The 21,250-nt window shown below is 53.7% G+C and overlaps 2 protein-coding genes across 2 annotated transcripts; both read left to right on the top strand.

Annotated features, from left to right (window-relative positions):
• The first annotated feature begins 12 nt into the window (after positions 1-12).
• LOC132080353 (histidine--tRNA ligase, cytoplasmic-like) lies at positions 13-6,433 on the top strand. The gene is made up of 12 exons (XM_059483467.1): positions 13-210; positions 299-418; positions 734-829; positions 1,601-1,726; positions 1,870-1,977; positions 2,405-2,503; positions 2,815-2,908; positions 3,839-3,966; positions 4,049-4,291; positions 4,979-5,095; positions 5,392-5,538; positions 5,746-6,433. Exons 1-12 carry the CDS (start codon positions 13-15, stop codon positions 5,800-5,802), a joined length of 1,533 nt encoding a protein of 510 aa, XP_059339450.1. The 3' UTR covers positions 5,803-6,433.
• A 63-nt stretch (positions 6,434-6,496) lies between these two features.
• LOC132080354 (histidine--tRNA ligase, cytoplasmic) lies at positions 6,497-19,272 on the top strand. Its single transcript, XM_059483468.1, has 13 exons — positions 6,497-6,615; positions 7,328-7,417; positions 9,019-9,138; positions 9,294-9,389; positions 10,088-10,213; positions 12,882-12,989; positions 14,613-14,711; positions 15,742-15,835; positions 15,977-16,104; positions 16,187-16,429; positions 17,540-17,656; positions 18,007-18,153; positions 18,769-19,272. The coding sequence occupies exons 1-13, from the start codon at positions 6,538-6,540 to the stop codon at positions 18,826-18,828; spliced, it is 1,506 nt and encodes a 501-aa protein (XP_059339451.1). The 5' UTR covers positions 6,497-6,537; the 3' UTR covers positions 18,829-19,272.
• The last annotated feature ends 1,978 nt before the right edge of the window (positions 19,273-21,250 follow it).

Raw genomic sequence — 21,250 nt, forward strand, 5'->3', positions numbered from 1 at the left:
CCGGTGCCGGCCATGCTGCGCCTCGGCCCCTTCGCCGCCGCCGCCCGCTGCCTGCCGGCACGGCCCCGCCTCGGGCCGCTGTGCCTCGCTGGGAACCGCGGCAGCTTCGCCCGGTCCTGGCTGCCGGCCGGTGACCGCGGAGCCCTGTACCGGCAGGTGCGGGCGGCGGCGGCGGGCGGCGAGCGGCTGCCGGTGCTGAAAACACCCAAGGTAAAGGCGGGGAGCGGGGGTGGCGCCGGTGGGTACCGGCTGTTCCCCCGCGCCCTTGCCGCTGACGGCCGCTCTGTATCCCGGGCAGGGCACCCGTGACCACGCACCGGCGCAGGCGGCGCTCCGTGAGCGGCTCCTGAGCGCCGTGGTGTCCTGCTTCAAGCGGCACGGGGCGGCCGCCATCGACACCCCCGTGCTGGAGCTGCGGGTGAGGCGCAACGGGAGCTCTCCTCGCCCTCGGTGTGGGGAACGGACCCGCCCGGGGGCTGTGGGACCGGGGAGCGCCCCCGGGGCTTCGGGACGGCTTTGGGAGCTCCCTCCGTGCGGGGCACGGCCAGGCGGGGAGGGCAGCTGGGCATTCACTTTTGGTGCTTTTTGGGGGGACGGGGAGGTGGGTTCAGGTCCGAGGGGGCTGGAGGGGTCTGTGTGTAATGCCCGCTCGTGGGGACCGAGCTCCGTGCCCCACCTCGGGGACCCTTCAGCCCAGAGCCACCCGGTCACCAGCCCCTGTGTCCCTCCCCAGGAGACGCTGGTGGGGAAATACGGGGAAGGAGCGAAGCTCATCTACGAGCTGAAGGACCAGGGAGGGGAGCTGCTGGCCCTGCGCTATGACCTCACCGTATCCTGTGCTCCCAAGGGGATGGTGGCACCCTGAGAGGATGGTGGTGCACCAAGGTAGTGGCCACCTCTGCCTTGAGGGATCGCTCTTGCCCTGGCCTGCCTGCAGGTCCCATTGGGGTGATGGCAGCCCCCTTGGCCATCCCAGCTGGTCTGGCTGTCATTGTCATGACTTCACACCATCTCCCAGCCAGGCCCACCGCAAAGTCCCTTCCTGCTGTGGACATGAACCAGTATGCTCCACGGTACTGGTTTTATCTCCACCTCTGCTGTGCCTATCCTACCTTGCTAGTGCCACCTGCAGGTGTTCATCCCAGGCCTTCTCAACCTCCACATCTCAACAACATCTCTTTCCTTCAATGTCCACATAGCTGTGCCATGCATTGAATTCCCACTGATCCCACTGTGAGAGGGAGGGATGATAGGAGAGGGTCCTTGTGTATGGGACATTGTCACACAGTGGGTCTGGATGAGGAAATGGAGCTGTCCTAGCGTTGAAGGAGCTTTGGTGGTTCATTGTACTCATCCTCAGCCCGGGGGATGATCTCCCTAGAGGTCATAGAGTTACAGAATATCACAAATTGGAAGAGATCTGTAATAATCATCCAAGTCCAGCTCATGACCCTGCACAGGACAGCCCAGGAATCTCACCATGGTTGTGAAAAAAATTGGGAAGCGGCTGACAAAGGGAAGGGGAGATGGGAGGCTTTGGGGTTCAGCTTCTACAGCTCTGAGGATATCCATGTTCCCATCCTTAACTCCTCGGGCCCAGGTGCCCTTTGCTCGCTACCTGGCCATGAACAAGATCACCAAGATGAAGCGTTACCACGTGGCCAAGGTGTACAGGAGGGACAACCCGGCCACCACGCGCGGCCGCTACCGCGAGTTCTACCAGTGCGTGAGTGTTGTGGTGCCAGTGCTGCCACCAAGGCCACAGGGCCAGCAGGGTTTTCCTTCTCCAGCTGCTGCAGAGCAGCAGAGTGTGCATGACTAAGGCCCCCTGGCTCTGCCAGGAGCTCCCATCACTTCTTCTGCCCCCAGGACTTTGACATTGCTGGGCAGTTTGACCCCATGATTCCCGACGCCGAGTGCCTGAAGATCGTGCACGAGATCCTCAGTGACCTGCAGCTGGGGGACTTTGTCATCAAGGTGAGACTGGCTGGGTTCTCTGTGCCATGGTGGGAAGCAGTGGTCATTGTTCTGTGCTTTTACACAGTGGCACCTGCTCCCACTCCAAGACCCAGAAGTTCATCCCACATCCCTACCTCCTCATGGTGTATATGCAAAGGCTGGACCTCGGCTTGGACATGCCTTAAGCTGGGAATACCAGGAGCTCTTTTGAGGCTGCAGTCAGCAGAGTTCTCTCCAGGACTGACCACAGTCTGCAGAATTACAGTAGCTGACTAGATTCATAATGTCACAGGGTGGTTTTCATACTTCTACACTTTCTCTTCCCATGGAATTTGGGTGCTGAGAAATGAGGAGATGCCAACAGCTGCAACTTCCCACATACTGGGAAAAAAAGAAATTACATCAGAGGGTACCCCCAAGGTTAGCATGCCTCTCCCTCCCCCAGGTCAACGACCGTAGGATTTTGAATGGTGTGTTTGATGTCTGTGGTGTTCCAGAGAGCCAGTTCATCCCTGCCTGCTGCACCATAGACAAGCTGGACAAGGTCAGCACTGGACTCATGGGGAGACACTTCTGGTCTTGGGATGGATGTCTTAGGCTGGGCAGTGTTGTGGCTGTTCTTGTTGAGAAGAGTTTCACAGCAGCTGAGGTGGGGTCCGTAAAGGATTTGAGGAGTTCTTGGGCCTGGTTAAGAATAAAGCCTGGTGATTTGTTAAAAATTCCTGTAAGAGAGAGGGGGCATGGTTAGCAAGATTCCTGACTGTTGTCCCACACAAGTTGTGCCCATGTGGGCTGATGGAGGCAGTGGGTGAGGAGAACATCCTGCAGCAACTGATGCCATTCTGTGCCCTACAGATACCATGGGAAGAAGTGAGGAGTGAGATGGTGGGAGAGAAGGGGCTCTCTCCCGAGGCTGCCGATCGCATCGGGGAGTATGTCCAGCTCCACGGTGAGTGACCACCACAGGGTGCTGCCCTTGGCCTTGTTCAGGGCTGGGGATGGAAGGTGTAGGGCCCTGTGACAGTGGTCACAAGGGTTCTTGGATGAGGGAAGAGATGAGAATGTTGATTCTATGTTCAGAAGGCTTGATTTATTATTTTATGATATATATATTACATTATAACTATACTAAAAAGAAAGAGGAGGAAAGGTGTTACAGGGCTTGCAAGGGTCTTCAGGGTGAAGAGAGAGACGAGAATGTTGACTTCATGTTCAGAAGGCTTGATTTATTATTTTATGATATATATATTACATTATAACTATACTAAAAAGAATAGAGAGGAAAGTTCTCAGAAGCTAGCTAAACTAAGAATAGAAAAAGAATGAATAACAAAGTTTTGTGTCCAGGCAAAAAGCAAGAACAGCTCTGCCGTGAGTGGTCAGTAAATCCAAACATTCACCCAAGACCAATCATGCATCCACCTGTTGCATTCCACAGCAGCAGATAACCATTGTTTACATTTTGTTGCTGAAGCCACAGCTTTTCAGAAGGGGGAAAAATCCTAAAGAAAGGATTTTTCACAAAAGATGTCTGTGACAGAAAGGTTTCTTCAGAAGGCTAGCTAAGAATAGAATAGAAAAGAACGATAACAAAGGCAGCTGGCTTGGACAGAGAGCGAGAGCCAGCTCTGCTGTGACTGGTCACCAAATCTAAACATCCACACGAGACCAATCACGGATCCACCTGTTGCATTCCACAGCAGCAGATAACCATTGTTTACATTTTGTTTCTGAGGCCTCAGCTCCTCAGAAAGGAAAAAATCTGAAGAAGAGATTTTCACAAAAAGATGTCTGCAACATGGCACAGCTCTGGCTGGCCGGGGCCACCGTGCCAGGTGCTGGTGCCCTGGCACAGCTGAGGCACGGCTGGTCCCCACAGGTGGGCTGGACCTGATCGAGCAGCTTCTCCAGGACCCACAGCTATCCCAGAACAAGGTGGCCAAGGAAGGGCTGGGGGACATGAAGCTGCTGTTTGAGTACCTGACCCTGTTTGGCATCACGGGGAAGGTGAGGAGCTGTGGGGCAGGAGGGGGAGCTGCCCCGCCGGGCCCCGAGCGGGCGGTGACGGGGCCGCCCTTGTGCCCCGCAGATCTCCTTCGACCTGAGCCTGGCGCGGGGCCTGGACTATTACACGGGGGTGATCTTTGAGGCTGTGCTGCTGCAGCAGGACCACGAGCACCTGGAGGAGCCGCTCAGCGTGGGCAGCGTGGCCGGAGGCGGCCGCTATGACGGGCTGGTGGGCATGTTTGATGCCAAGGGCCGCAAGGTGCCCTGCGTGGGGGTCAGCATCGGCATCGAGCGCATCTTCTCCATCCTGGAGCAGAGACTGGAGGTGGGTGATGCAGGCAGTGCGTTGGGGAAGGCTCTAGGAAGAATAATTGTTTATTCTCCAGCTCCACAGTGCTCAAGAGAAAATAATTTTGGGGTGGCGCTTCCCATGCCTAAATATTGATGCACAAAAGACAGAGTCCTGTTACGCAGCCCATCAGGATGCAGGTGTAGGCAGCTGAGGGCAGCATTTCTCAGGAGATGTCAAGGAAATGTTAGAGACAGCCTTGAGCTCTGGGCCTGCCTCTGAGCTTTGTGCCCCAGTCACTTTATTGTGTCTTGCCACTGAAGTTTTCTGTCCTGGGGATTCTGAAGCAATGAATTTGGTAACAGCTGTGAACTCACTCTAATAAACCCCAGGAAAGCCTCTGTGGAGATTCATCATTCTGTGTTTGGTTCCAAGCCTGTGATTCCTTGCAAGTGAAGCTTAGGCAATGTGCTTGTACCTGAAGAATCAAAGGAGACACTGGGAAGCTGTCCTGGTCCCATCCAGGAGGCTGGCCAGGGTCCCCAAGGAACAGCAGCACACAATTAAGCAGTGTGACACAATGCAGAATCTCTGGGGGGCTCATTAAAGGTGCCCAGGTTGTCAGTGACTGAGTTAAGGTCTGGAGATAGATGAGTTGAGGTGTTGTGAGCTGCAGATTCCCACAGAGTCACTCCCATCATTGTCCCATGCGTATCCTTTCAGGCTTCTGGGGAGAAACTTCGAACAACTGAGACCCAAGTGCTGGTGGCTACACCTCAGAAACACCTTCTTGCTGCCAGAATGAAGCTCATCTCCGAGCTGTGGGATGCAGGGATCAAGGTAAAGGAATGACTTGGGCTTGGCAGTGTCACAGGTGAGGGAGGGAGAGCCTGAAGAGAGCTGTAGCACAGCAAGACCAACCCCATTAGTTGTGTGTCTCTCCAAGATCTGGGCCTGTCTGAGCTCACAGAGTCATTCAGGTTGAAAAAGACCTCCAAGATCATCAAGTCCAACCTTTAGATCTAGGCAGGCAGAGCAGTAAAGTGGTTGCTGCAGGGTTTGGTTTTTGGTGCTTTACTGCAGTATCCATTAGAGCAAAGTTGGGTTAGTTGTTCACCCTTCCCATTCCCTCCTAGGCAGAGATGCTGTACAAGAAGGATCCCAAATTGCTGAAGCAGCTGCAGTACTGTGAGGACACAGGGATCCCCCTTGCTGCCATTGTGGGAGAGCAGGAGCTGGCAGATGGAGTTGTCAAGCTGCGAGATGTTGCAACAAGAAAGGAGGTGAGAATGCCCTTTTATCCCAGGTTTTAAAGTACTTCCAGACTCTGGAGATCACTGGAGAGCTCTGGGTTTTCCCTCAGCGTTCCTTTGGGAGGCCATAGCACAGATCTATTGGGTAACTCCAGAAAACCAGTCACAAACTGCATTGGTATCCTCACTAAGTCCTTAAAAGTGCTCTTCTCTACTGCTGCTCTGTTTGCTTTGTAGGTTGATATCCCCAGAGAAAAGCTTATTGATGAGATCAGGAGAAGGCTGGAGCCCTGAGGACGTCTCTGGCTGGAGCTGCTTGGCAGAACTGCATGGCTGGAACCCTGCAGCATCCTCAGCCCCTCCCTGCCTGCCCGGTCTGGGGACATCCCCTGGCCTAAGGCTCATTGCCTCGGCTCAGGCAGTGAGAACTGAGGAGTAAGATGGTTTTGACAGCTATGGACGGTGCAGTCACCAGGTTAACCTTCTGGTTAGCTGCTCTGAAGGTCAAGTTTGTGGGTTCCTAATCCTGCAGTCCCTGTTTGGCCATTTCCGTCACTGGAGGTGGTGGTGGCACTGATGGATGCGGTGAAGCTCAAGTATAGGATCAGGTGGAACTCGAGATTTGGGAGGGGGAATCCGTGGTGTGTTGGGGACCTGCCAGCTCAGGGAGGGGGCAGTGGAAGGGACCCTCGACCCTGTTCGGGCAGCGGGGCCGTTCCCGACCCGCGGCCGATCCCAGCCCGCAGCCGGTGCCGGTCCCAGCCCGCAGCCGGGCGCTGCCGGCGGGCTGCGGGGCGCCCTGGAGGAACTTGAATCCCATCACCGCGGGACACAGCGAGCGGCTGGAGCAGCCGCGCAGGTCGGGGCGCGCGTGGGAACACTGTATTTTTATACATTAAACAAAAACCCCGATAATAAACCCAAACCGCGCCCTCCGCCTTTCCTTTCCCCGCGGTGGCGGCGCTGCGCGTGCGCGGCGGCGGCGGCGGCGCGGGAATTGCGCGTGCGCGGGGCGGGCGCGGCCTGGCTATGGCGGAGGAGGCGGCGGTGCGGGCCCAGGCGGAGACCGTGCGGAGGCTCAAACAGGACAAGGCCGATGCCGACGAGGTGCGGGAGCTCCGGTATTCCCGGAACAGGGTGCTGGGGGAGCAGCACTATGGATGGGAGCGGCGGGGAATGAGAATGGGGCGGTGTTGGGACGGGCGAGTGGGGCATGAGGGAGCTGCGGGCGCCGGTGCTGGGCTGGGAGAGGGCGGCGGGGCTGAGGGTGGGGGGAGAACTGGGAGTGCCGGTGTGTGAGGGGGGCTCCGGTGTCAGGGGACTCCCGGGCCAGGGCTGGCGGCATTGGGAAAAGAGGGGCCGGGAAGGGTGGGAGTGCAGCGCTGGGAAATGGAAGGGCTGAGGGTGCAGAGGAGACTCGTGGTGGGAAGCGGGGATAGCGGTGCTGGATTGAAGGGAAGGATGGTTGAGACGAGGATGCTGGAACGGAGGATGCTGGAACAGCCGATGCTGGTGCTTGTAAGCAGGAGCTGGTGGTGGTGGGGATAGGCATGGGGAGATAGCTGTGAGTGGTAATGGAGGTCGTGGGAGTCAGGGAATGGTGGGGGTGTTTGCGTTGCTGAGCTAGGGGTGCGTGTATGAGAAATGGGAAGTGGGAGCAGGGAATGTCCCTCTGGTTGCTGAGAAACTGGGAACAGTGGGTGTATTGTGGCTGTGGAGTGCAGGTGCGCTGGGAGTGCTGGGGTTGAAGGTACTGGGGAAGGCATGGGCTGGGGCTGGTGGGTTGTCTTATCCCCAGCTCCTCCTTCTCCATCCCCAGATTGCAAAGGAAGTGGCAAAGCTGCTCGAGATGAAGGCACAGCTGGGGACAGATGAAGGGAAGCACAAGTTTGTGCTGAAGACCCCAAAGGTAACTCCCCTCTCCTGTGCCCCTCTGTGTGCTTGTCCTCCCCCAGACACACAGCCAGCACCCCCACACATCTGTGAGCCAAGGGCCAGCATGGCCACACCTGCCTTTGTTCACATTTCTGTTTCCACTTTCACTTTTAGCAGCGAGGGGGAGAGGGATGAAGACATTTCCTGACAACATTCAGCCCAGATACTCACACCTTAGAGACTTCTGGGTGCTTCTGTGACATTCCAACCACCGCTGGTGTGATCAGGAAATTCCTTCCTAATTACTGTGGGCCCTCAGTGTGAGAGGGCTCATATCTGTCCTTGGTCTGAGGGGCTCATTTACTGAACAGGTCTGGCCAGCTGCTGGAATTTGTGTCCTCTTGTGGAAGGACCCTTCCTTTACAAGTAGTTTTTCAGCCTCCAGGCCCCTGAAAATATTGTCCATAATGCAATTTCTGCTGAAATACTTTGTAACCTGAATGTTTCACCACTGGCAGCTGATCAGAGACCACCTGCTCCCATGCTGTGCTGTGGAGACAGTTGTGAATCTGTTCACAAACAAGCCAGGCTATGGTGGTGCCACTGACACAGGAAATCATAGACACATGGGGTGCTTTGGGTTGGAAGGACCTGAAAGTCCATCTTGTTCCACGCCCTGCCATGGCAGCGACACCTTCCACTATCCCAGGTTGCTCCAAGCCCCTCCAGCCTGGCCTGGGACACTTCTAGGGATGGGGCAGCCACAGCTTCTCTGGGCAACCTCACAGAGAAGAATTTATTCCCAATATTTAAAAGTCTCAAAACTGTCCCTTGGTCCATGTCCTCTATGATATGTTTTGTTGAATGTAATTGTGGTGTCATGCCTGGAAAGTGAAAGGGTATTTCACTGTTTTAAAGTAGGAAGAAAGGGGTTTTGCAGCTCAGTTATGTTTCCAGCCTATCTCAGGCTTGTCAAAGGCAGCTGAAGGCCATCTGAGTGATCTGTGTGTGGGAGTGCTTCCTGCTGCCTAACAGGTTTTATGAAGTGAAAGTTGGAGGTCTAGCTAATAACAATGATTTTTATGTTACTGAGAGCATGACGGTGGTGATTGAAATAATTCTGTGATCCTTGACACCAAAGAAATGGACAGGGTGCATGGCCCTGTGAATATAGACAGACATTTCACAGGTGTTGCATTTTGAAAAGTGATCTTTCTCTCTGTTTGGAAATTGCAGAGCTGATGGTTGTTGCACAGTTTCAGAGTATGTCTGTGCTCTGTTTCCACCTTTGGGGTTGCTCACTGGGCAGGGTTCTGGCTAACAGGTCTGTGTCAGAGCTGAGGACAGGTGCTGGTTGCACTGTCAGGCTCAAAAGCACTGAATTCTGACTGCTGGATCTGTTTTATCCCCTTTGTTTCCTGTACTGTGAAACTCCTGACTTAGGTTTCACTCTGCAGACCATGGCAGACTCTGTTTGAGCTGTGTCCTGATGTTTTCCAGCATTTTTAGTGCTGTTTACCAATATCTGGTGTCTGGAGCTGCTCTCTCTGGCTTTCTTAGCAGTATGGCAGCATCCTTCTCATGTCATGCCTCTAGCCCAAAGTGTGCTTTGCTCCTTTTGTTCCCTCCCCCCAGGGCACCCGGGATTTTGGCCCCAAGGAGATGGCCATCCGTGAGAGGGCCTTCAAAGCCATCATCTCCTGCTTCAAGCGCCACGGGGCCGAGGTCATCGACACGCCGGTGTTCGAGCTGAAGGTGGGTGAGGACACAGCAGGCTGGCTGAGCAGCTCAGAGTGCTGACAGCTGAGTTTCCTTCCCTTCCTAGGCATTCTCCCTGTTTCTCCTTGTTTTCTGTGTGCTCTAGGGCTGATCCCTGTCACTGAAGATGCTGTTTGTGTGTTTTGTTGTAGGAGACACTGACAGGGAAATACGGTGAAGACTCGAAGCTCATCTATGATCTAAAGGATCAGGGAGGAGAGCTGCTGTCCCTGCGCTATGACCTGACAGTATCCTGCCACAGCTGGTGCTGAGGGGCCTTGGCAGCCCTCCTTTTGGGGCAGCACTGTCCTGAGGGGGAGGAGGGACCCCAAACTGACAGGAGAGCATGAGCAGGCAGTGTGGTTCAGTGCTGCAGAACCCTTGCTTGGTTATTTATTCTGCATTGCTTCTGTTTGGTGAAGGAATGCTTAGAATCATGGAGTATCCTGAGTTGGAAATGACCCCAAGGATCATTAAGTCCAACTCCTGACCCTGCACAGGACACTGAGAGCATTTTCCAAATGCTCCTTGAGCTCTCTCAGTTCTGGTGCCATGACCACTTCCCTGAGGAACCTGTGCCCATGTCCAACAACCCTCTGGGGGAAGAACCTTTTCCTGGCATCCAGCATCACCCTCCCCTGACACAGCGTCATGCCCCATGTGTGTGGAAGTACAGAAGATCTGTAGAGTGTGGTTTCTCCCAGGCAGGGTTCCCAGAGCAGGCTGCTGCAGTACCATGTGAGACTGAGATCCAGGCCAAGGCGCTGCTGGAATAATCCTGAAGGGACACTTGGAGGCAGCATGTGCAGACCTTGGGGAGCTGCGATAAATCCAGCTGTGTCTTATCAGTTCTTTGGTGGGTGGGAGGCAGTGAGGACCCAGCACTGCCTGTGAATGATAACAGGGGGGTGATCCCTTCTGGTGTCCATCCTTAGCTCTGTCTCAGGTGCCCTTTGCTCGCTACCTGGCCATGAACAAGATCACCAACATCAAGCGCTACCACATTGCCAAGGTCTACAGGAGGGACAACCCGGCCATGACCCGCGGGCGCTACCGCGAGTTCTACCAGTGTGTGAGTGTGGCTGTGGGCAGGGACACTGCTGGGACAGGCTGGGCTGGGCACTGCCTGTGGGCACATGGCACTGTCAAAATAACAGCTGAGTTACCCTTCCCTGTGCCTGTGGAAAGCTCTGAAGTCTCGGGGCCTTTCTGGGTCGCTGCGACCCCGAGATTGTTAAAAGTCTCTTTTCCCAGCCTGAGCACTTGAAGAATGAGTCAGGGCTCTTCAGTTCTCGGTCTCAAGGTTGTTTATTGTGTCTTACCTATAAAAAATTTCCTCCTGCCCTGCTGAGGTCCATCCAGCAGGACAGTTCCAGGCACTCTGCCTGCCCCTGGGGCAGTGTTATGTCTTTATACTAAAAACTACATATACCATGTGTACTTTACATATACCATGTTTACTTAGGTATTACTTTCCAATACCTATCACTTATGTTAGACAGTGAGCTTCTACTATAAACCAATCTGTAAGTGCCAACATCACAGCAGAAGATAGAGGCCAAGAAGAAGAAGGAGAAAGGCTGGACATGCCCAGATCCCTCCATCTTGCCTCCTGAACCCCCATAGCAAAAATCCCAAAATCTACTTTTCCACTCTGTGATAACTTCACTGTTATTCTACCTAAACTGTTGTGGCTTGCTGATCTTCATATAAGGTTGGTAACTTGCTCCACGGGTCATAATCAAACCCACAGGCGTTTTGGGCTCTGTGCCAGGGTCTCTGAGCCCCCTGGCAGGGATCTTGACTGTCCAGGACAGCCAGAGGGATGTTCTGGATTCCCACACTGAAGGATCCACCAGTGTGATCCTTCAGTGTGGGAACCCAGAACTAAAGATCCTTAGTGTGTCCTTATGAGTGTGAAAAACACCTGGAGGGTGGGAGAGTGGGTATGACAGCTGTGACACAGTGCTGGCATGGTGTGGAACTTTGTCAGAGCCCCCAGGTATCACCTCCTTTGCACTGCATGGGAGGGCAGCTCCTTGCTCCATCCCATGGTGCTTGCTGGATGGGTGGTGGGGAAGAATTTCCTTCTGATCCCAAATCTGGAAAACAGTTCAGCTCTGGGTGTGTTAGCAGGACACACCAACCAGGCAAGGCAGTAACATACCGTACTTCCCTTCCATGTTGAGTCAGTTTTAACTTCAAAGGAAGGGAAAAACCCAGAGGCCAAATAACAGAACAAGTAACAAAGCAATTTCCTTTGTTCCTCTCTCAGGGTAGCCCTAAGGAACAGCTTTGCTCTGCTCTACTGACACAATCCCCAGGGACTCATATTGCAAACAATTTATTTTGTTTGAGAATATCCCTATTTCATTATACAGCCCCTGGGAATACCTTCCAGCTTTGGCTTGGTGATTCCTGTTTCCAGATGACTTGGGGTCATTGCCTCCTGTCTCATCTACTCCAAGATCTCACTCCTAGGATAGCTAGAAACGGTCTTCTAATATCCAGGCTAAATTTATTTGTATCTGATTGTTTCCTTCCTCTAGTTTAAAGAGTTCAGCTCTTAAAATACTAGCTATCATCCCTTGATATGTATTCTTCCCCTTTCCCAGGTAAACATTTGGAAAATGTTTAGAGAAATCTTCCCCTCTTTAGACCATATAAATCAAGCTCTGTTACCTCTGTTACCTTCTCTCCTTGGATATGTTTTCATTCTTTTCTCAGCCTAGGACCTTTTCCTGCAGCTTTTCTTCAATATAATTCACCAGCCCCTGTTTTGGCTTTTTTTTTTTTCAGTGACATTTAATCTGTGCCATTTGCAGTGATATCAGCACTTTCCTGACTTCCTGTACACTTCCTGTACTTCCTCACCCAACTTTCCCAAGGATTGCATCAGCCCTTATTGCACTCAGCTAATCAGGAATTAACTGTGTGATCCCATCTCTTCCTCCAATGCCCCAGTTTATGTTGAGAGCTTGGTGAAGCCCTCTTGAAATATATCCACATAATGAAAATTATTCTTGAACCCAAATTTTCACAGAACACTTTGCATTTGGGGATTCCTAAACAGGAATTGAAGATGGGCTCTCTTGTTTCTTCTGTGTTTCATTTCTCTCTGAACGTTGATGGTGTTTCAAATCATGGGATCCCAGCCTATTAAAGCTTCTTGATGTTGGGCTTTGGTTGTTCTGTGTTAGTTCATGTGGTGATCTCTGGTGGAGACCACTCAGGGTTCCTGATTGCTTTTTGTGTCTTAGCAGTTGAAACTGGTTTTACTTCTCTTGCCTTCCCTAATCATTAACTTGGTTGGCATGTGTGTTACAAAAAGCATCCTAAGAATCAAGGTGAAACATTTGGCATTTAGGTCATAGCAAATGAGAAGTAATTTTCCCTCTTCTTTCTGGTTCCTCTTTTTTCTGGTTTCTTTATTCTATTTATTTACTGCTGCTCCTCCTTTTTGTTGTTTTCTGAGGATCTCTGTTTCAGAGTATCACACAACAACTGCAGTGTACAAACTCTTTGAAATGCAGTGGACATGAGAGCACTGCTGCCTGCCATGGTAGAGGTCCTAACCCACGTCCTGTCCCTTCTGGATTGACTCTGTAAGGGATAGTGCTCCCTCACATCCCAGTTCTGTAGGGTTTTGTACACAAGCCGCTGTTCCCAGCAGTTGAAGGTGTTTTTCTGCAGCCATGCTGAGGTGCTGAATTGCTCACTGCCTTTTCCTGTGCCCCCAGGACTTTGACATTGCCGGGCAGTTTGACCCCATGATTCCCGACGCCGAGTGCCTGAAGATCGTGCACGAGATCCTCAGTGACCTGCAGCTGGGGGACTTTGTCATCAAGGTGAGACTGGCTGGGGTCTCTGTGCCATGGTGGGAAGCAGTGGTCATTGTTCTGTGCTTTTACACAGTGGCACCTGCTCCCACTCTAAGGCCTGACCCAGAAGTTTGTCCTTCCTCTCTGCCTGGAAGCTTCCCCTTGTGCTAAAGATTGGACCTCCACTTGGATTTGCTTTGAGCTGGGAATGACAGGAGTTTTCCTGAGGGTGCAGCTGACAGTGTTTTCTGCAGAACTAACCATGGTCCCTTGCAAAATTCCAGCAGCCAGCTACAATGATAGAATGGTCTGGGTTGGAAGGGACCTTAAATATAATCCAGTTCCATTACCCTGCCATGGGCAGGGACACCTTTCACTATCCCAGGTTGTTCTAAGACCTTTCCAGCCTGGTCCTGAACACTGGCAGGAGTGGGGCAGTCACAGCTTCTCTGGATAACCTGTGCCAGGGCCTCACCACCTCTATAATAAAACATTTATTCCTAATATCTATCTAAGCAGGTGATTGTCACATTCACTGCCTGCAGTAAAACAGGCTCTGGTCCAGGATATCCTGCCCTTATCTGCTCAGTGTGTGTGGTATTGCCTGCAGATTCCTGCCTTTCCACCAAGTCATTTTTGGAGCTGAAGCATTTTCTAGACCAAGAGTTGTGCCCTACTGTAGGCTGAGCCTGCTATCTGCTTCCAGACACCTCTGTTCCCTTGGGATGGTAGCAGATGGTGCTTGATGTGTAGGTGAGGCAGGATGAGAAGGGTGCACAGGTGCAGTAGAGCAATGGGTAGGAGTGCTGGATGCACAGGAGACAGTGGGATCTGTGAGGGACCTGGAGCTGGGCCATTCCTGGGCACTGCAGACTGGATGTTGTGTTCCTGTTGCAGCCCCATGGAGCAGGGGCCAGGTACTTCCCCTTGCACCTGTCTGGGGTGAGATGAAGGAACTGGGTTTGGGCAGTGGTGCCTTTGAGAGTGCAGACACTCCTGCAGTGGAGAGCAACAGAATAACCTGCTGTGGTTATTCTTGTCTCCCACAAGGCACTTTATCGTTCATGTTGATATTAGAGGATTCCAAATTCCTGTGCAGTTTCTTTGTTCCTAACTAATTGTAGACATTCTCACTACCCATGGAAGTGTTGAATGCAGCTGAGTCTTTGGCCTTAACTCTTACAGAGCATAATTAAGCTATAGAATTCACTATACTGTCATGAAAAAATAAATCCTCATTGATGATTTAATATAACCAGATGTCCCTTTTCTTTTAGGCTGACAGTGTAAGGTAATACTCTGAATTCGTCTCCTTGGCTGTGGTCCATTCCTGAGCTGTTTTTACATGTCCACACGAGGGGACTCAGAGGCCCTGATGGGTTTTTTTTCTGTTGAGTGGAGGTGTCTGTGGCTCTAGAAGGAAGTGTGATGACTCTGCCCAGGCTTGGTAGATGTCAGTTGTGCTATTTGCTCTGCTCTGGGAAGCTCAGCTCCCCAAGAATGGGAAACAAAAATTACAAATAGCAAAAAAAACCCTTCACATACGTCTCCTATATTCTCTTCCATGCTTAAAACTACAGGAGAGTGAAGCAGGACAAGGCTGAAGCATCTGCTTGAGTTCATAATTCCTGATGTTCTCCCTTTCCCCAGGTGAACGACCGGCGCATCCTTGATGGGATGTTTGCAGTGTGTGGGGTCCCGGACAGCAAATTCCGAACCATCTGCTCCAGTGTTGACAAGCTGGATAAGGTATGGGCTGGAGCCCCAGGCTGCATCTGCTGCTGCTGGAGTCTCAGTGAATGAGCTATGGTCCATGAGAATTGGCTGCAAAATGCTGATAAGCATCCAGTTGTTCCCACCTTTCCCTGCAGGGGATACATGCAGGGCACAGCATTCACATAGTAAGAGTGGATCCTCTGTTTTGTTATCCACTATCCCATGAGGTCCTGATAAAAAGAAAGGTGGGAGGGGAAAAATGCTATTCACATAGGAGGTTCAATATCCAAATCTTCACCTGCTCAAGGTGTTGCTGCTTATGAACCAGGCTCATGAAAACCTGCACCAAATTAGGCTAGGGCATGTTAAAAACAGCAGCTTGTGTGTCATCACATGTGGTCATGGTTCTTTGTTGAAGGGTGAACTACCTTTCCCTGTGGAGGACTCATCAGATGATTAAATGAAAGCAGCTGGAGGGGGTCTCACTCACAACCCTGTTAGCAGAGATCCATTGCAGAGGCATGACCAGAGTTTGGAGTTTGGGGCTGTGTAAATGTAGAAAAGCAGTGGGAAAGGAGCGCTGGGCTTCTTTCTGATGGGATAATTTCCTTGTGATTTATCTGGATGAGATCAAGATGCTGGTTCTCTGACTCGTGGTCAGTGGGAAAATGGCAGTATATTATGGTTCCATTGGGTTTTTTCCATTACCCAAGCAATAGCTCACACCTTTGCAGGTGATTTCCATGACCAGCAACACATTTCTGAGTTGTATTTATGACTAAGTACCTAACTAGGGAAATCACAGCAGCAAGATTGGTCTCAGACTTGGTGGTTATACAGTGCTGATATTTGATTCTGGTCAGAAATCAAAAGGTATTTTTATAGGTTTGAGATACAGACAGGCTGTGCAGAGGTACAAGAAATGGAGTTATGCACACATGACTGTGCTCTGAGAGCTGCTACTTCTCTCATCCACCTTCTAACCATTATGGTGGGATTCTGCCATGCAGAGGAGAGCCCCTGTCCCTGGTGCAGTGGCTGATGTCCTTCTCTCCCCTCACAGGTGCCATGGGAAGAAGTGAGGAGTGAGATGGTGGGAGAGAAGGGGCTCTCTCCCGAGGCTGCCGATCGCATCGGGGAGTATGTGCAGCTCCACGGTGAGTGAGCACCACAGGGTGCTGCCCTTGACCCTGTTCAGGGCTGGGCATGGAAGGTGCAGGGCACAGCCCTGGCTGGCTGGGGGCACCGTGCCCGGTGCTGGTGCCCTGGCACAGCTGAGGCACGGCTGGTCCCCACAGGTGGGCTGGACCTGATCGAGCAGCTTCTCCAGGACCCACAGCTATCCCAGAACAAGGTGGCCAAGGAAGGGCTGGGGGACATGAAGCTGCTGTTTGAGTACCTGACCCTGTTTGGCATCACAGGGAAGGTGAGGAGCTGTGGGGCAGGAGGGGGAGCTGCCCCGCCGGGCCCCGAGCGGGCGGTGACGGGGCCGCCCTTGTGCCCCGCAGATCTCCTTCGACCTGAGCCTGGCGCGGGGCCTGGACTATTACACGGGGGTGATCTTTGAGGCTGTGCTGCTGCAGCAGGACCACGAGCACCTGGAGGAGCCGCTCAGCGTGGGCAGCGTGGCCGGAGGCGGCCGCTATGACGGGCTGGTGGGCATGTTTGATGCCAAGGGCCGCAAGGTGCCCTGCGTGGGGGTCAGCATCGGCATCGAGCGCATCTTCTCCATCCTGGAGCAGAGACTGGAGGTGGGTGCCTTCGGTGCTGAGCTAAGCATGGTTAATCCCCCACTCCAGCAGATGCTGAAGTTTGTGTTCCTTGCCCCAGCCTTTGGAGAAACCAGCCAGGCCTCTGCTGTGCTCTGCACCAGGAGTCAGAAGCAGGATATAACCTCCAGTTCTCTCTGGCCTGGTGGGTGGTATCTGGGGCTCCCACTCAAAACAAGACCCTTCTTCTCACAGCCCCCAGACATGGCTTCTCCAGCTGCAGCTGGTGGGGGCACTTTAATCCTCAGCAGGGGCAGGTACCTTAGTGTTCCCCACTGCATTAGGCATCCACGTGAGCCCACATCCTCCTTGGTAAGGCAGCAGCCTCACACATCCATTTGTCCTGCCTGTGGCACTACAGAGACCAGACAGGTACCACATGTTCCAGGGCAGGAACAGCAGTGCCTCTAGGGGTTTCCCAGATAGATTTTTCCTCATCCCTGTCCTCAAAGTTGTACTGTTCTCCATTCCAATCAATGGGTGTTAAATAGGTCTTTGTAAGCTCCCAAAATGGGCTACATATCCCCTCCCCCAGAAGCCTGGTGTTCGTTCTCTCTTGGCAGCCAGACGCAACTGGAATTTCTAAATAGAAACTGAATTCCTCCCCCACCACCTCCAGTCCTGGCCAGGTTTGTTCCTTTGCAGGTGACCTTTTAAAAGCTTCTCCCTTCAGCAAGGCAGCAGGGAAATGCCACATGGAGTATCCAACATCTGCCACAGGGGCTGGTGGAGCATTCAGCCTGCTGCTGTTTAACCCATAGTTTCACCCTCAGCTGAAGAGCAGGCAGCTGCCTGTGTCTACCTTCTCCTGGGTGTGTTGCTTCTGAACTGCTTGGTGCAGATATTTAGGAGGCCCTTGGGTGTGGAGAAACATGAGGGAGGCTGTGTTAAGCACGCACCATGGACAATTGATTCTGCTCTAGGATGGGATCTGTGGGATCTCTCTGACTCTGAGTTAAGGCTGTTGATCCCTCTGAGCCCAGCCCTTTTCACTGCTAGATTGATGGAGCTGAGTGGTTACTCATCCTGCTCATGGAATCTCAGGTGTCTTGGTGTGTCTGTGGCATCTTCTGGGTCTTGTCCCCTCTCCAGGCCTCTGAGGAAAAGATCAGGACAACAGAGACACAGGTGCTGGTGGCTTCTGCCCAAAAGAAGCTCCTTGAAGAGCGACTGAGGCTCATCTCTGAACTGTGGGATGCTGGAATCAAGGTATGACTGGCTGATGGCAAAGCCAAGAGCTGCCTGGTTCACTCTGTCTGGGAATGGAGCAGATCTGGCATTGCTGTGGGAAGGAGTTACAGGGAGCAGGTGGGGAGCAGACACTGCCTTCCTCAATGGAGCCTTCCTCTTCTCAGTGTCCCAAATCAGGGCTGAGCAGCAGGACTTGGTTAGCCCTGTAACTGCAAGGTCTTGTTGAAGCTGGTGCCCAGCCTTCTCCAGGAGTCCATCCTGTCCCCACCACACAACCTCACACTCACCAGACTGGCCCAGCAGTGCCTGCTTGAAGGGCTCCAGTGAAACATCCCAGTCTGATGGTTTGTGCTCTGGCTTTCTCCCAGGCAGAGATGCTGTACAAGAAGAACCCCAAGCTGCTGAATCAGCTGCAGTACTGTGAGGAGACAGGCATCCCTCTCGTTGCCATTGTGGGTGAGCAGGAGCTCAAGGATGGAGTCGTCAAGTTGCGGATCGTGGCAAGCAGGGAGGAGGTACGGCCTGTGGCACGGTGGGGTTGGCTGTGTGACCCTGCAGCCCAACCCTGCAGACCCAGTGGTGTTTCCAGCAAATTCTGTAGCACCCCATATTCCAGTTCCTTGCAGCTTCCTGGAGTCATGAAGTGCTGTTGTGTCCAGCTCTGGGGAGTTTCCTATCATGTGGCCTCCTTGAACTGCTCAGTTCAGGAGCCTGGAGCATGCAGGGGTGATTCAGTGGCACTCTTGGAATGAGTGAGACAGAGCTTGGTTAGCCCTGAAATGCAGGGCTGCTCTGTGCCTGTTACCTCAGGACAGATTCCCAAAACGGGCAGCACTGGAATCAGTGCCTCATTCACTAGCTAAGATCACTGCATGGATCAGTAACTTAGGAGCCAATAGGAAAGTGTGGGAAGAGCAGCATTCTTAAAACCATCATGCAGGAGAGGGTTTACTGGGGTTGCTGGTGTGTGCCTGCCCTTACAAGTTCAGCTCTGTGGCTGCTGCAGCCCATTCAGTCCCTGTAGAGAGACTGGGGACACCTTGGTGTGACCTCCTGAGACACAGGGCCACAACTGGTGACATGTCAAGCTGCTGGAGTTGTATTGAAGGAATTTTTCTCCCCCTGTGTAGGTCAATGTTCGAAGGGAGAGCCTGGTGGAGGAGATCAGGATACGAACGAGTCAGTGTTAACCCTTCAGATGCCTCTGCTCCTTTGCTGGATTCCAGCTGACAGATCTTCTGTAAACACCTTCACCAGGCTGTGCAGCAGTGGGTGGGGTGTCAGGGTGACTTTGAAAGCTGTATTTATTCTTGTCTTAAGCCCTTCCTTCCCTGGTGGGAGCCAAGAGGCTGCACTGACTCCTGTGCCAGGCCCTGGCCCTTGAGAATGTTGCTGGAAAGATGTTTTGGAAGTGGCTGTGGCAGATGCTGGCTGCACGAATGCTGCAGCGACCCATGGAACCCCATGCTGGCAGCAGATCCCGGGGGTTTGGCTGCAGCTTCTTGTTCCCATCACTTTGAATAACCATCCCAGCCCATCTCTGTGCTCTGGCTGCAGGGGGTGACCTTATCCCCAGCAACATGTAATGGCGCTGCTCCCAGAAACATAATAAATCTGTCTGTCCCCTGCTGTGACTCCTGTCTCTGCCTGCTGCTCGGGGCAGAGATTTGCTCACCTGCCTCGTTAAGCCCAAGCTGTTCTTTAAAGGTCAATGTGGATGTTTCTGCAGCCAGAATGTTTTCTCCTCTCTCTGGATACCCCTGCCAACGCCTGTGACAGGTGCAGAGCCAAGCCCCCACAGCCAGGTGGGGCTCCCTGAGCGACCTCTCAGTCACGGGTGTGGCTCAGGGTCTGCGCCCCAGCCCCCTTCCCTGCTGAGCCACACATTTTGCCTGATGTCCCCAAAACAGGTCAGTTTTTAAACCTGTGGCTCCCTAAACAACGGTTAGACATGAACAAAGAAACAATGCATCTTTTCTGTGGAAAGGACAAGATGGGAGTGGCAGGGTAAGAAAGGGCTAGGAAAAGGTAGAACAAGGAGGCAGAGGGAAAACAAGGCAAGGGAAGGAAAATTAAGGCAAGGAAGGAGTATGTAAGGCTTCCCTTGTCAGACCTTGCCAGCCTCTCCCTTGCCCCGTACGCTGTCGAGAGCTCTGTGAAGGGTTCTAAGGTTGCCTCGGTCCCAGCGCTGCGGCTCTCACCTGCAGTCGCCTCCGCCCTGCTGCATTGGCACCGACACTTACCTGTGCACGCTATTTATACCCTCCGGCCGGCACAGCGCTGCCCGGCCCAGCCAATCACAGCCACAGGGCATGTCCAGCTCAGCCAATCACAGCCACAGGGTGTGCCTTGCCCAGCCAGTCCCGGCCCGCCAGTTCCCGCCCCGTTCATTTCCCTGAGCTCCGCTCTCCCCTCAGGCCCTGCCTCTGCCGCTCCGGGAGCCGGCCCCGCCCGCTCCCCGCCGTCCCCTCCTTCCCCGGGGAGAGCTCCCAGCCGGGACCTGAACGGGAAGCCCCCGCCGGCCCTCCCCGGGCCCCAGAAGCACCGGCCGCGGGCTGCCGCAGCGAGGCCGGAGAGGCGCTTCGGGCGAACGGGAAGGCGGGGCCTGTCTGAGGGGCGGGGCCGCGGCTGAGCGGGCAGAACTCGGCGGGAAGGCGGGCGGATTGACAGGGCGGCCGTGATTGGACGAGGCGGAGAAATACGGGCCGGGATTGGCGGTGCCGGGCACTGCCTCAGTCCGGGTGGGCGGGGCTTGGGGTCTGTGGGGAGCGGCCGAGGGGAGCCGGGGATGTGAGGGGGCGAGGGCCGGAGGGCGAGGCCGGGAGCCCTTCCCGTGGGTCCCGTACCTCCAGAGGGGGCCGGGGGCCCTTCCCGTGGGTCCGGGTACCCTCAGGCGGGGCCGGGAAGGGTCAGATAAACAAGGCATGGAACAGGCGGGAAGGGAAGGGAAGGGAAGGGAAGGGAAGGGAAGGGAAGGGAAGGGAAGGGAAGGGAAGGGAAGGGAAGGGAAGGGAAGGGAAGGGAAGGGAAGGGAAGGGAAGGTGGGCGTGGTGGACAAGGCAAGTGAGAGCTTTGTAAGGCAAGGAAGGAAGGATGGGGCAGGTGAGCCGTAATCAATGGAGGGACAAGGTACATAAGGCAATTGAGGGAGTGGTTTAAGGGTGAGGTGAGGCAGTGCATGGGAACAGCACAAGCTCGGGGCAGAGGGAATGGAAAGCTGCCCTGATGGAAAAGGGCCTGGCAGTGCTGGCTCACAGTGGCTGAACATGAGGCAGAGTGAGCCCCAGAGGGTCAGGAGACCACGGGCATCTGACCTGTGCCTGCTGTAGTGTGCCCAGCAGGACCAGGCCAGTGAATTCCTCTCTGCCCTGGGTGAGACCGCACCGGCAGTGCTGCATCCAGTTCTGAGCCTGTCACAGCAAGAAAGAGTTTGAGGGGCTGTTGTATGTCCAGAGAAAGGAATGGAGCTGGGGAAGGGTCTGCAGTGTCAGTCCTCCGAAGGAGCTGGAGGCGCTCAGATTGGAGAAAAGAAGACTCAGAGACCTTCCTGCTGTCTTCACCTCCCTGAGAGGAGGGTGAAGATCAGACCCTTCTCCCAGGAAACAAGGCACA

This window comes from Ammospiza nelsoni, chromosome 16 (assembly GCF_027579445.1).
Source record: "Ammospiza nelsoni isolate bAmmNel1 chromosome 16, bAmmNel1.pri, whole genome shotgun sequence".
In the NCBI taxonomy this organism is placed as follows: Eukaryota; Metazoa; Chordata; class Aves; order Passeriformes; family Passerellidae; genus Ammospiza; species Ammospiza nelsoni.